Genomic DNA, 14,835 nt, shown 5'->3' with positions numbered 1-14,835 from the left:
ACTCTCAGTGGAGGCCTTGTGGGATATATTTTAGATACAGAATTTTTCTTTAGAATTCATCATTTGAGAATACATGAGATTTTTATGGATTAATACAATCTCTTTATATGATATGAATATTTATATATGGCCATAAGATTTTTTTCCTGTTGTAATCTAATCATTTTTCTTTTTCTGTGATAATTGTTTTTTTTTTTAATTTCTCAACAAACCGTAGGACTCTATAGATAAGTAGAGCTCACACTGGAAGTTGGGTGAGGTTGTTGACTAGTAGGTGTGGTGGATGTGGGGCAAAGGTATTCTTCCTTGTGTCCAGGACATTCAGGTAGAGTCTTGGGTACATGCTACCATGCCCAAGTAGACCCTCTTGAGGCCGGGATCAGTGCAGAGAAATATTTTGATATTTGTCTGAGAAAGAAGAGAGATGGAGACAATGTTCAGGAATTGAAACTCAGGTTAACTCAGAGATACTATAATCCAAATTTGTATTTCATGGGTTGGGATAGGCAGAATTTTGACATAAGAGGAAAAACAGGAGTGAAGAATGAGTACCCTCAGTGAGGTTTGTGCAATGAGGAACACAGTTTGAAAGAGAGTTTACAGGACTTGTTTTCTGTCAGGAAATTCCTTCCTATTTAATTTTCAGGGTTAGAAAACTTTCACGTTGTATAAGTAAACAGTTTTTTTAGATTATAAAAGTGAAATAGTAATTGTAGAGTTCTGAACAACATGCAGAAGATTTAGAAATCTCTCAGAATCCCACTTTTCAGAAAGACTTCCATTGTATTTTGTGAAATAATGTTTCTAGACCTGTCAGTCAATCACCCTTCACTAAGCAGCATGATATAGCATCTTTTATAGTTCAGATTTCTCAGGATTTCACACCTTTCAACAATGAACATTTCATTAAAAGCCAAATGAGAACACTTATAAAACATATTGCCAATGAGAATGTTATAAAGGCTATTTTTTATTTGTTCTAATTTATTGTAGTGTGACTCTGTCATATACAACTAGTGAAAGGAGATTTTTTTTTCCCAGGTTTAACCTTAGATGCTTATTGTGAGGGTCAAATTTAAAATGTGCTCAACAATCCTCTTAAATCCACTGTGTGTGCTTGCATGTGGGGTAAGATAGTTCATTTTATCAAATAATGTGTGATCAAGAAAGGGCTTGATCTCACAAAATCTAAACCACAAGTAAATAGGATTGTATATAAGGCAGAGCTTTTCAATTTATATAAGAAATGCTTTTTCAAATTCTAAAAGGGGCAAAAAAAGTGCGGGTGATTAAAAAGCATGTAGGAGATCAATGATAATCCCACTATGCAGAAAGAATGACTACTTACAGTTTGTAGTTGTCCTTTTTTATCACGTATCCTTTATGAACATATTATGTTGTGATTATAATATATTAAAACTCTTATTTCTCTCTGTAATAATTTTTATTGGTATATATTTATATTTGACTCTTAATTGCTTCAAATATTCTATTTCATCAGTGTATTAAAGTTCATACAACGATTCCAAAACTTATAATGATTTAAGATTCTTGTGGTATTTATCCTTTATGGATAATTTTGAACAAGAAAATAAATAACACAAAATGTCTTCATTTTGCATCTTACATATGGATTATTTTCTGGTAGTAATCTTACAGGTGAGAGCTATCCTAAACTTCAGCCTCTGGTTACCTAGAGTAGAAAGACTTCCCAAGGCTGTAATCATCTGTCTTCCACCTAGCAGAATGTCACAGTGCGTGCAGATGTTACTGCACAGTTGTTAGGATTGCAACCTCTTGGGACTTGGTAGTCAAATTATGGAAAATATTTTACCAATGAGAAAATTAAGAAGGCTAACTTTTTTATTTTAAACATTTGTTTATTTTTCTGAGACTCAAAAAAATGGTTCATAATCATTTTGTAAAATTCCTTTGTGTTTGTTGAATGACATATGATATATCCATCATTTCTAATAATGTATGACATAAAAGGCTTTGTCATGACAAAAAAACAAAACAACAATAAAATACCCCAGTACAAAAACCAAAGAACATGCAAAAACAACAACAATAAAAAAAAAAACAAAAACCCAGGGATGTGAGGTTTCCAGCTTAACAAATGGACAATAAGGATTCAATCTCTTATAATAACTCATGATAATATTGTAAGGGGAAAATTTATTGAAAATGAACACATTTTTATGACTATGTAGTAATCTGCTTGAAATTTTATTCCTGTATGAAAAATGTGAACTGGTTCCAGTCCTCCTCTCACATGTAGAATGTTACTTTAACCTCACTCTGCCTGAATAAGTTTGGCTAAATATGAGACAGCAAGTACATTTGTGTGGGAGTAATTCTGGGTTTGCAGCCAGCAGCTACAAGCCTTCTGAGAAACCACATTCTCAGTGACTGAGGTCAGCATTGCCACAGAACTGAAAGACAAGGGCCTCAGGGCATGATTCCCCCAACTCATAAGGCTCCTTTTCATCAGGACAATGATCCTTCCCGTCTGCCTTCCGCTGCGTAACAATATTTAGAACTTCCTCATAGTGGGGTTACATTAAGATGATTGGCTTCTAGATGTTATATAACCTGTTTGCTTATTAATGATTGGAGAACTGTGCCCTCCATCAACTGTAACCACTTCCGCATTAAATGAGCTTGCTGAAGTCTGCCACCTGCCTGCTCTCACCAGCTCCTGGTGTTTGTGTTTTGACTCCACTTGCCCCACACCCTCTGGGACTGAGATAGCTGAGTGACCCACAGCAACAGTTTTGGTTAATCATTAGACAAGCAGCTGGGACTGTGAATTTTATCTACTAACTTGTAAAGGCAGAAGGAGAAGCAGAACCTGCTTAGGCTGAGGAGTGACAGCAATGAATTCCAAACATCAGTTTGTGCAGCTCAGTGATGGTCACTTCATTCCTGGACTGGGCTTTGGCACCTATAAACCTCAAGAGGTAACAGTAGGGGGTTGGGTTGAGGGTTCAAACAAACTAGACATATGATGAATGGAATCCAATCTGAGTGGTTAAGTTACTTGCTTCCTGTGTGACTGTGGGGGCTCATGTGCTACTGTTTCTCCAGGCTAGAGCTACATCATGGACAGGAGACAAAATGGTCAGACATTGCTCTGCATCATTGTCTGATGGTGCGGTCACCTATTGAGTATTCTGGGTACTGCTCCACCACATTTTAGTCTATTTACCAACTTGGTAAAATGATGAATGTCAGCAACTGGCTTGCACTGGGATTAATTTCTCTCTTCATTTGTATACTTTGGGAACTTTTTGTGTTGCTAAAAGTACTTGAGAAGCATAAGAATAAATGATGGGAAATACTTCCTTTTCACTATGAGGAAGGTTTCAGTATCTCACAGAAAATGTTGGACCTTGGCTGAGTAGAGTTTTAATGTGCTCTCACATGGGGGAAATTCAGCTGAATGTATAATATAACATCCTGAGAAGTCGAACAGGAACTTAGGAAGTGTATTTGTCATTTTGGGGTCATTGTTCATGTGTGTTGTATTGACAAATTATAATCTAAAGTAGAGCGAGCCAAGTTCACTAGATTGGAACTAATTTTGTACTCTGGACACTTAATTGTGTGATATGAGATTAGTTTCTGAACTTTGAATATAGCATTTTTTCTTCTGCATGACTTAAGGAAAAATCCAGAGACCAACTGTAAGACACGTGAAAGGAACTGGTTACATTGTAGGGTAAAGTGGCATGAAGGAGACCACTAGGACTTCCGCTGTAGTTCACATGCCCTTACACCTGAGAAATAATGGCTAGTATTAGCAGTAAATGGTAGGGCTGAGTATTGCAATCAGTTTGATTTCATGGAAAAAGAAAGCTTCTGAAAATTGTCAGATAGAAAACAACATGTTTGATTTGCCTTTTACTCTTGAACAAATGAACTTTCAAAACATCATCCAAATTTTGTAGATGATGCAATATTTTCCATTTCACTCTATTTTATCTTCCACAGAGAGTGAGCTTCAAGGGCTAATGCTTATGTGAATAACCCCTTACAAGATGAGTATAATTTCTTCTCTGTGAGTCTATATCCTTAGAACATATATTTTTTTTTTCTGGCCAGTGTCTAGTTCTGTCATACAGACATACAAATGTGGACCAGAGGTGACACAGCATATTGCTGTTTGTTCAAGAGCCTATTATCAACCTGGTCCCTGGTTACCTCTGGAAACTTTGATTCTTCACTTTTTTATAACACACAAGGATTCCTGCTGTCCTTAAGTAATCTAAACAGTGGTGTTTATTTATATATTCTGCAGTCATGTTTATAGTCCTGATGTTCCAGGGCAGTGGCATAGATTGCCATAAGACCAGAGAAAATACCTGCAGACTGCGTACAAGGCACTAGTGCTTATTGAGGAGTCTTTATGGGGAGGGTCCAGCAGTGACCGGCTGAACCACAGCACCTGCCTTCATACTGCTTTGCTAAGCAGGGCTTCCTCCTCCTCATTACATTTTGTTCTGTGAACCCTGTTTGGATGAGTGACACTTATCTTCTCCACAGTACCCTCAGTTCTATCCTAGTTACCACAAACAGAGGGCTTTTAACCCAAGTTTTTTATTTGTTCTTCTTAATTATACATGAAACTAGAGTGGATTTTGAGATATTAATAAAAACATGGAGTATGTCTTATTCTAATTAGAATCCCAGTCTTTTAAATGTACATGATGTGGATATTCTCTGTGGTATTGAGAGGTGTCTGTTTAATTCCTTTGCTCATTAATTTGTTGGGTTTTACTTACTTTCTTTTCTTGGTGTAAGGTTTTTGATTTCTTTATATATTCTGGAAATTAACACCTTTTCTACACTGTGGATGACAAAGGTTATCTCCAGTTCTGTAGAACCAAGAATGTTAGGCTGCAGAAGCAATGACATCATCAACATTCACTTCCTTAATTTGCTTATATCACCAACATGCCAAGGAGCAACTGTCCTGGCATACAAGAAAAAAAGCATGTTTTCACAGGTAACATTACCTTGCCCTCATTTCCAATGTGCAGAAGAAAAAGTCAAGGTTCTTAGAGATAATAAATATCTGGGAGAAGAAGTCCAAGCTTGCTCTCATTATTTCATAATTTGGCTAGGATTTTGGGAACAGAAACAGATATTCAGGCAAATAGTTTTTTACCCTTTTCTTTAGGACCATATATATGTATATGTATGAACCATATATATGTATACACACACACACACACACACACATACACACATCTATATTTCTTTGAGAGAGTGGAATTGTGTTGTGTCCTAGCATAGAGTGTCAATTTAACCAGAAAAAACATCTCTTGATTCTACAGAATTAGAGATAATCTTTACCACCCACAGTGTAGATAAGACATTAATTTCAAGAATATAAAAATAAATCAAAAAACTTAATGCCAAGAAAAGAAAGTAAGTAAAACCCAATAAATTAGTGGGGAAAGGAATTAAGCAGACACTTCTCAAACAGGAGGAACAAACAGTCAACAAGTATATGAAAATCTTAGAAAATGAACTCAACATATTTTCTTGTAGGAAATATTTTCCAAGTGGTTCAAAATTCACATTATTAGGAATTTAATATAATTTGTGTATCTTTATTTAGAGATGATTCATAGAACCTTACATAATATTTTTTCTATAATCAATCTCATGCATTCTTTCCCTGTATTAATTTTCCTTAGTGATTTATCAAATAAATGATAACATGTCTATACCTGTATGCTGGGTTCTGTGAATTCTCCCAGAAACTTAAGGAACTTGAGTCACTCCTAGGGTCCTCTGATGTGAGGGTACTAGGATTTCTGTATCTGAAGGGGCTTGTGGGATGCCAGATTCTTGTATTAACTAGTAAATACCCAAAGTGATTCAGGGACATTACCCCAAATACAGAACTAACACAAGACATGGGCAAAAGTTGAGTTTCAGCAGGTCACTGTTTTGGCCCAAGATATTCAATTTTGTACTTTGGCTATTTCCTTAAGTATTATGTAAGGAAAAATGGGCATTCAAAGTTCAAGGTACTAGCACCTTATCACATAATTAGGTAGTCTGAAGAAAACATTGGGATATAAAATTCCTTCCAGTCTAGCAACCTGTCCTCTTTGCTCACTATGAGTTAACCTGTCATAATATGACTCTCAAATACTTTTGGTTGTTACTCTAGGTTCCTAATAGTAAGACAATAGAGGCCACCAAAATAGCTATAGAAGCTGGTTTCCGCCATATTGATTGTGCTTATGCATACGAAGTAGAAGAGGAGGTAGGACTGGCCATTAGAAGCAAGATTGAAGATGGCACTGTGAAGAGAGAAGACATATTTTGTACTTCAAAGGTATTGTGTATACAGTGTAAGAGGCTTATAGCATGCCATATTCTTGTATTAACTAGTGTAAAAATTATTTTAATGTGATATAAAGATGTGAAAATTATGTTGGGTTATCAGTTGTATAAAGTGATTATTTGTACAATGGGTATTTGCATAAAAATACAGTATCAAAACCAGAAAGATTATGAATTACTACTCACAATCTATAAATTTATGACTTTAAAGTTCTTAACTTTTCTGATTCTCCAATCAATGGTATGATTTTGTATTGGTAGTGGAATCAGATAGAATTATGACCAGATTATGGATTCATTATCTTCTGATTGACTTTTTAAATTTTCCTGTTATGCTGAATATCAACTTTACATTCATTATTATCAAAGAACAATTTGTAGTAAATTGTTAGCTAAATTGTCTTGTTTATTAAAATGTTAAAAATGTGTTTGCCTTCAGATCTTTAAATAAAAAATGCTAATTCTTATGTGTTGAATAGATGAGATAGTCTAGCTATAGCTTTGTAATCTCTATGAGCCCAATTTTTATCAAATGATGTTATTGTTTGATAAAAATTATATGTCTTCTATAGTTCCTTCCATAGTTCAATTGATTGACTAATAATACCAAAAATATAATCCAGTTTACATGAATAGGTCACATCAGTAGAAATCCAAGACCTGAAGAGATTATCTTCCCTGTGATCAACAGTTTCCAATGAATAGACAAATAAATGTCTCAATATGAAATTAAACAAATGTTTCAAATACTCATGATATTTTAATCCTGTATAATTTCCTTTCTTTAACATCTGTAGCTTTGGTCCACTTTTCTTCGACCAGAACTTGTCCAATCTTGTTTGGAAAGATCACTGAAAAAACTTCATCTTGATTATGTTGACCTCTACCTTATTCATTTCCCAGTAGCACTGAAGGTAGGCAATTTGCATCATCAAACCTATTTAATTTCAGCCATGACCATCATTATCATTGATGTTTGAATTGAACTTCTGTGATAAATTAATATAAACAATTTATACAAATTATAGAAGTTCTGACTATGGCTAGGTTTATGATTAGAAGGAATCCTCAGAAACGTCTCTGTTTAATAATTCATTATGTCTGCATTGCTAGAGGTTTGCTTCGTTTTTGTCCTAGCCTTTCCCCTGGTGGTACATATAACTTTGAGGTAGTTCAAGTTTCATGGTCATTAGTATATGATAGGGATTCTTCATCTTCTTGCATCAATTCAAACTTGAATTGAAACTTCCATAACCATCTTTGCTACATATACACAACCTTAGATCCACATGTGTCCAGGTAGAAAGAGACCACTCTTTAGCCTGTATCATCACTGAAATCCATCATTGCTGGAGATCAAGCCCATGCAACCAGTGACTTACACAGTGAAAGAGAGACACTTCCCTAGGGGAATATATAGGGACAGGAAAAATAACATAAGCCAACTAGAAGACCCAATCCTGAGACCTGAGATTACCTTATTTAATTATATATGAGTATATATGTATGTGTGTATAAATATATATGTAAACGTAGAGATAATTTGGTATAAGAGAATATACAAAAATGAGCATCTAAATGTACTTCTTACTCGTTCACATGTAAACACTTTCTAAATAGATGAATATAGAACAATACTCCCTTTATTTCATGGAGGTTTAGTGTCCCATCTCTTAGATATACATTTTAATCCATAAGCATGAATTCTGCAAGATTGTTGTGATGATCACTTCTATTGCAGCCAGGGGAAGAGCTTTATCCACTAGATGAAAATGGAAAAATTATATGTGATTCAGTGGATCTCTGTGCCACATGGGAGGTGAGTGCCTGAAGGAGTGACCTCACAGGAGGCCCACAGGGTGACAATCACGTCATGCTTTCTCCTGAAATTGTGGGTCTAGAAATCATGTTTAAAAGAGGTTTAATGTTAGGGTGGTGGGGAGGAACGCATTCCATCAGAGAAGGACTGAGGACACCAGCTCCTGCCTCCACGTGCAGTGGTGTCTGATTTCCCAAGGACACAGGAATTCTTTCTCTGGCTCTCAATACCTTGCCCTATTATATTTACCATTTTTCTATTGTTAATAACCAATTTGTAAGCTTTGTTGTCATTTCTTGACAGTGCTCCTCTTAACAGTTCTATCTTGCCTTTATATTGACATAGTCCATTGTACAAATGCCTCTTCCCAACCCCTTCCTCCCAAGGTCATGGAGAAGTGCAAGGACGCAGGATTGGCCAAGTCCATCGGGGTGTCCAACTTTAACCGCAGGCAGCTGGAGATGATCCTGAATAAACCAGGCCTCAAGTATAAGCCTGTCTGCAACCAGGTGAGAGCCCTGAGCCTCTTCACCATCTCTTATTCACTTCCTTGTTTCTGAACTGGTGCCAGGGGTTCATTGGTTCTGTCCCCCAGTTCATTTGCTTTGTGGAACAGAAGAGTGTAAAATCAGTGCCACTGTCTTGGAGTGTGTGGAGGATTCTCAATTGTATCTCTGCTGGTGAAAATGAGGGAAAGATCTTAGTGTTCAGTTTATGGAGACATCAGGTGATGTACAGGTGACCAAGGAGGAGGTTGGTTGTTTATCTGACTTCAGGGGCAAGGTGAACTTCTTGAGCAATGAAGGATGATCAGAGCCTGGATGGGTGAATGTGCTGTGGTGGGAATTGTGTGTAGGAAAGAAGGCCAGTACATAGAAATGGGCAGTGAGCAAGAAAAGACTGAAAATCAGAGAAGATCAGTGGTCAGGTTTTGTGTGGAGATTGGGTACCCTTGTTATCTCCCATTTCAGCTTTCTGGACCCACAGGAACACTTAACAGGAAGAGTAAAGTAGAGCTTGTTAATGGACTAGAGGAAGGTACTTGTGTATGGTGCTACTGATGGTAGATGAAATCCACATTCAGGAACTATTAGCTTCTTATACAGTTGGCCTTGTGCCTGAGCCCCTCTAAATTTCTTTCTTCCCTGCTTTCAGATATCAAATCAACTGTGTAATCATAGGTACCCTGTGCGTGGTTCTGTGCTCTAATTTAATTTTGAAGACTTTCAGTCATAAAGTAATGGGTCTCTGATTGGAACACAGCTCATAAAATTTATAAATACATATATATATATATATATATATATATATATATATATATATATATATAAAATACTCTCTATGTATATGAATGTACACATATGTATATGAATGTATATTTAGAGAAAGATCAGTATAAATTTCTAATATAAATCATGAAAATTGAATATATTTTAGAATTATTGTTACCCAAGTTTTTTAATCAGGAAAATTTTCAAACATACAAAAAAATTGAGAGCATAATACCAGACATCCATATTTTTCACCCTGTATCTAAGATTGTTCACTTTGGGATCACTATGAAATGTTGATTTATGTGGGTATATCTGCATACTTCTCTTTAATATTTTGCTGAATCTCTTCAAAGTGCATTGTAGACTGGATATTCACTTTTAGAGAGCTCAGAGAACATCTCCTAGGAACCAAGATGATCTCTCATATACCTTATTTTGAATACTATATCCAATACTAAGTTTCTCACATGATCTAAACCCAGTCTATGTTCAAGTTTCTCATTGCTTTTCTGAAATAGCTTTTATAGCTTTTCCCATTTTCCCAGATGTGACTTGGATTCACATGTTACTTTCTGTCATGTTTGTTAAGCTCTTTTAACACAGAATATTTGCCCAGTGCTTTTCCACATGACACTTTCCAGGGCTTTTTTTCCCCCAAACTGTCTTATTATGTCAGCTAACTTGCTATACATTCCCATTTTCAGTCAGTTAGGAGGTAGACTTGAATCCCTTCTTATAGATCAAGGGTCTGCCAAAGAGCCAAGGCAGACAGAGTGGTCCACAGTTACTGGGTTTTGCATCACACTAGAACAACACCAGACATGTTACTCAGAGCAACAGGCATGGGGTGATTAGGAAGCAAAAAGGTGAGACTCCCAAGATGTGCATGCTATCCCTCTCCTCTCTGTGAAGAGCGAATCTTCACAGAGAGGAGAGGGATGGCATGCACATCTTGCTTTCCAGTTTTGTTGGGTGTACCATGGAAGTTTTTAGAGTTATGCCCAGGTTCACCTCTGACAGTAGGGTTTCATCAGATTTACAAGTCTCCATTGTCACTGCCCTGTATAGGGGAGATGTTCAAGTCAGAGTCACTTTGTCCCACACTGACTGGTTCAAATTGGAACTTGTTATTACAGATTATGTTAGGGGGAATTATTCTAAGCTCCCTGAGTTCTAGAATCTGGTTTTATTGCTTTTGATGAACAAATTCACCAAAATGCCACTTATAAAATACCCACAAATGTCTTCCAAAACTGTCCTCATGAGTCTTTGTACAAATTCTTGATTGATGACACAATTTGAAATCCAACTTTCATTTTTTTAAAAAAATTCAGCTTCTTTTTATTGGCATTTTGTTTTCATTAGCATTGAGTAGAATGAGATACCTTCTATCTTGTCCACTGCAGGTAGAATGTCATGTTTATCACAACCAGAGGAAACTGCTGGACTTCTGCAAATCCAAAGACATTGTTCTGATTGCTTATAGTGCTCTGGGAACTCAACGAGAAAAACGATGGTAATGAGAACATCAGGGAGTTTACCTCAAATGCCATTGTTGATGAACTATTTATAGTCGTAAGCCTCAGATTTCAAAAGGTCACTCTCACTGACATTGGGAGAGGGGAGAATTTACATTTCTGGGAAGATCCCATAAGACACTGGTGGTGCTGGTACAGGGACTGCTTTTGAGGATCCCTGTTTAGAGTGGTCCAAAGAGACCTGAGTGTGTTTTGCAAGTAGGTGCAGTGGTGCTTGGTGTAATCCCAGGGACTTGGAATGCTGAGGCAGGAAGACTGCAACCTTGAAGCTAGCCTCAGAAACTCAGTGAGACGCTATCTCAAAATAAAAATAAAAAAGAACTAGGCTTATGGCTCTGTGGTAGAAAGCCTTTGGGTTCCATCCCCAGTAAACACATCATCCCCTAAAGAGAAATACATGACTTGGCCTTAGGGCTTCAGCATCTCTGTGTTTCCTTCCAGGGTTGACCAGAGCTCTCCAGTTCTCTTGGATGATCCCGTTCTTGGTGCCTTGGCAAAAAAGCACAAGCGATCCCCAGCCCTGATTGCCCTCCGCTACCAGCTGCAGCGTGGGGTTGTGGTTCTGGCCCAGAGTTTGAAGGAAAATGAAATAAAAGAGAACATTCAGGTAGAGAGGAGGGCTGGGAGAATATGGTTTCTTACACAGTATCCTTCACATGTGTGCTTCTTTGAAATTTGTAAGGATGTTATTGGGGTCAGTCAATAAATATTAATAAATATTAAAGATTATACTCCATGATTGTGATATGAGTTTCCCAATGTTTAGCTAGTCTTTAAATATACTGCAGTAAACTGATCCATGAAGATATTTGTATAAATTCTGATAGGTTTATTCATACAGGAATGACAATTTTGATGATATTTAAATAACATCCATTTTCATTTTGAGACTTTCCAAATGTACAGAAAAGTTCAAAGAAGGATGCAGAGAATGCTATTTATCTAATTCCTCAATTGTTAAACAATCAACATTTTACTCTTTTACCATTTCTTAAGGCAATTACCAAGATTTAAGTACCCATATGTTTAAGTTTGTTAGCAATTCATGAAAACTGTTTCTATATTTTAAATGACTCAAATTTAGACAAGGTGATTATTGGAACTAGATTCTTTGCATTTTGAAGAGGATATAATTAATACTTTAACAATTCCTGACTTAAAAATGTTGAAGAAAATCATTATCAGAGTTTTCACTCTCCACTTATAGGACATAGAAATCAGACTGTATCCTTGAAAATTATTAAATTATCTTATGTATTTCAAATTGTTGCCTCTAGATTTCTCTGGGTCTTTTCAATGCATGACACTGTAATCTTGTAGTAACATTAGTTTATTTTTCTATACCTTCTTTTTGAGGTTTGTATTTGTCCATAGTTGTATTTGCGTGTAGTTTCCACACAATATATGTCAGAAGTGATTTTTTTTTTAAATTTCACCAGATGTTTATTCATCATAACTATGTTTTTCTTGATGTGTTTAATAACTTTTGGAAACTTCTCACATATTTTAAATATTTCAGCAACAATATGATTTCATTGAATTTCCAGGATTGGAAATATGCAGTCTACATAGGCTAAAAATTCTCTACTTGTGTGATAGGTTTTTGATTTTGCATTGACCGAAGAAGACATGAAAGTCCTAGATGGCCTGAACAGAAATTTTCGATATGTTACCTTTCATCTGTAAGTAACTTTGATAGACATGTGGCCTTTGTTTGTTTATTTTCAAGTCTTTCCCTCCTTTTTAGTGCAGTTTCGATCAGAACCCAGACAGTGCAGTTGTTTGTCCAAAGGCTTCCTTTGAGCCTGTTGGGAGGACATTTGGTTTTGAATTAAAAACTATAGGTGTCTCAATGCAGAGGATAAAGTAGTTTTTGAGAAGAGAGAATCAAAAGAAGGGAAGAGTGTGCAGAAAAATACCCTGTTGAAGAGAATTGATAATCACCAGAAATCTTTACTCTTTTTGGATGCTTTATGGTAATAGAATCTGGCATTGAACATACATTAAAAGTGAGGATAAACAAGTAATATATGTCCCTTCTGTCAGAATTTTACTTCATAATAGTAATAAATGAGATGATGTTTGAAAGGGGATTAGACAATCCATGATTACATGTGCTTAAACACTGGCAGGTATAATATTATCATTACTAATATTTTTGTTAATATTGATATAAGTAAATGATGAAGTAGGAACATAATGTCGAGAGACAGTGGTAAGAAATTGGCAATTCCTGATACTTATTAAATATTTCCAGAAGTAAAGGTTTTGTGTTGTATTGTTACTAAAGGATAGAGATCTTAATAATATATGGTGAGCTCCTGGGATTTGCAGGTCTATCTTATAAACAACCTTCTTTCCACATCTGAATCTAGCACCATGCCATGTGTGATGCGTGGTGAGAAAATAATTAATGATTTAGTGATATGGAAGAGAGATGGGTAGCTATATACTGTACACCTAAAATGTTTTCTGTATTGGTCAATATCTGAACTTGTCCTTATTCTAAACATGGCAGAAATGTATGCGTCATCCTCCACAAAGTAAGTAAATAAATGTGGTACGGTTTCTGCTTTCACTAAGAATTTGAAATAAGAAAGGAGTTTTTGATTTGCTAGATTGACCAATAGAGCTAAGGAAGATGAATATGAGTCAATTCTTATCTCTGTGAGTTCTTTGTGTTCCATTCTCAGCAAGGGAATAGAATTTGAACAATTTAGTTATAACTAAAATACCATTTCCTATATGGCAATGTTTATCAAAGTAGAAAGGGTAAATTCTACAACCACTCAGGAAATATAATGGAGCTCAGTAGGTATCACTTCTTTACTCCTGTAGAAATGGAGTCACCGAGTTTATGTTATATATTTTTCTTTCTCATTTTAGTATGGTGGACGATCCGAATTATCCATTTGCTGATGAATATTAACATGGACACTTTTGTCATAACGTCGACTAGTAACCTCACTTTGATTGTGAGGCAGGAGTTAGCTCAGATGGTCCTGATTGACACATCACTTCTGTTGTTAATCCATAATTCTTAGCAACTCATATTCTGCCAAAGCAAAGTTCACCAGTCCAATAAAGAAAGCACTAATTTTCCAGCAATTTTTGAAATAAAAAAATAAAGTTGTTTACCTTAAGACTCTTACCTTCCACTGTCTCTATTACATTTATGTTTTGTTTCAATTTGACTCATGAACAAAAACTAACGTGGCTACCAGACTGTAAGCACAGGTTGGTTGTGCTAATATATTTCTGGGTGAGAATAGGGGTTCTCAGGCTCTAGGGAAGTAGCAATTAATGTTTATTAGTCAATGATTCTCTAGCCCATGGAGTAACAAGAAAATATTTTGCATATAGATTATGGTTTTTAGTCAACAAGGTGAAGCACACATGGCAAGGACGAGCAGCAAGCCAAGGGCTCTCTTCCTGCAGCTCAAGGACCAGAGGCTCCTGGAATCTGAGGAATGAGGTTTTCCTTCCAGGTGGTTGTCAAAGAGATGAGAGGATATTTGGCCTTTCCTGAGCACAAAGGGTCAGATGTGTGAGGTTTAAAAAGGGCAGAGTTGAGTACTTCTCTGCTTGGGAAATATGTTTGGAAGAAAAAAATTCTTTTTGGTGCATTATAATGAGACATGACAGCAGGATTCATAATGCCAAATTTATGCATGCTCATAACATGGATCAAGCTCATTCCTGAATAGCTTCCTTGTCCTCCTCCTTCTCATCTACTTGCTCTACATTCCTGATCTTTCTTCTATTATTGTCATTTTAATGAATGTGATATACGTACATGTAATCTATGAGAATGATTTGGTTTATTGATTTATTGTGG

General features: G+C 36.1%; 1 protein-coding gene across 1 annotated transcript; it reads left to right on the top strand.

Annotated features, from left to right (window-relative positions):
• The first annotated feature begins 2,662 nt into the window (after positions 1 to 2,662).
• Positions 2,663 to 14,148, top strand: LOC114106175 (aldo-keto reductase family 1 member C1-like). Its single transcript, XM_071619884.1, has 9 exons — positions 2,663 to 2,963; positions 6,191 to 6,358; positions 7,164 to 7,280; positions 8,108 to 8,185; positions 8,572 to 8,694; positions 10,866 to 10,975; positions 11,439 to 11,604; positions 12,597 to 12,679; positions 13,884 to 14,148. Exons 1-9 carry the CDS (start codon positions 2,880 to 2,882, stop codon positions 13,924 to 13,926), a joined length of 972 nt encoding a protein of 323 aa, XP_071475985.1. The 5' UTR covers positions 2,663 to 2,879; the 3' UTR covers positions 13,927 to 14,148.
• Positions 14,149 to 14,835: the final 687 nt, after the last annotated feature.

Source organism: Marmota flaviventris, chromosome 12 (assembly GCF_047511675.1).
Source record: "Marmota flaviventris isolate mMarFla1 chromosome 12, mMarFla1.hap1, whole genome shotgun sequence".
In the NCBI taxonomy this organism is placed as follows: Eukaryota; Metazoa; Chordata; class Mammalia; order Rodentia; family Sciuridae; genus Marmota; species Marmota flaviventris.
The sequence above is the reverse complement of the archived record's forward strand: the minus strand, read 5'-3'. Positions and strand labels throughout refer to the sequence as shown.

Coding starts and splice junctions, on each gene's coding strand:
- LOC114106175 (XM_071619884.1), top strand. CDS start 2,880: ATGAATTCCAAACATCAGTTTGTGCAGCTCAGTGATGGTCACTTCATT. Junction 7,281..8,107: donor ATTTCCCAGTAGCACTGAAG/GTAGGCAATTTG, acceptor CTTCTATTGCAG/CCAGGGGAAGAGCTTTATCC. Junction 11,605..12,596: donor AAATAAAAGAGAACATTCAG/GTAGAGAGGAGG, acceptor CTTGTGTGATAG/GTTTTTGATTTTGCATTGAC.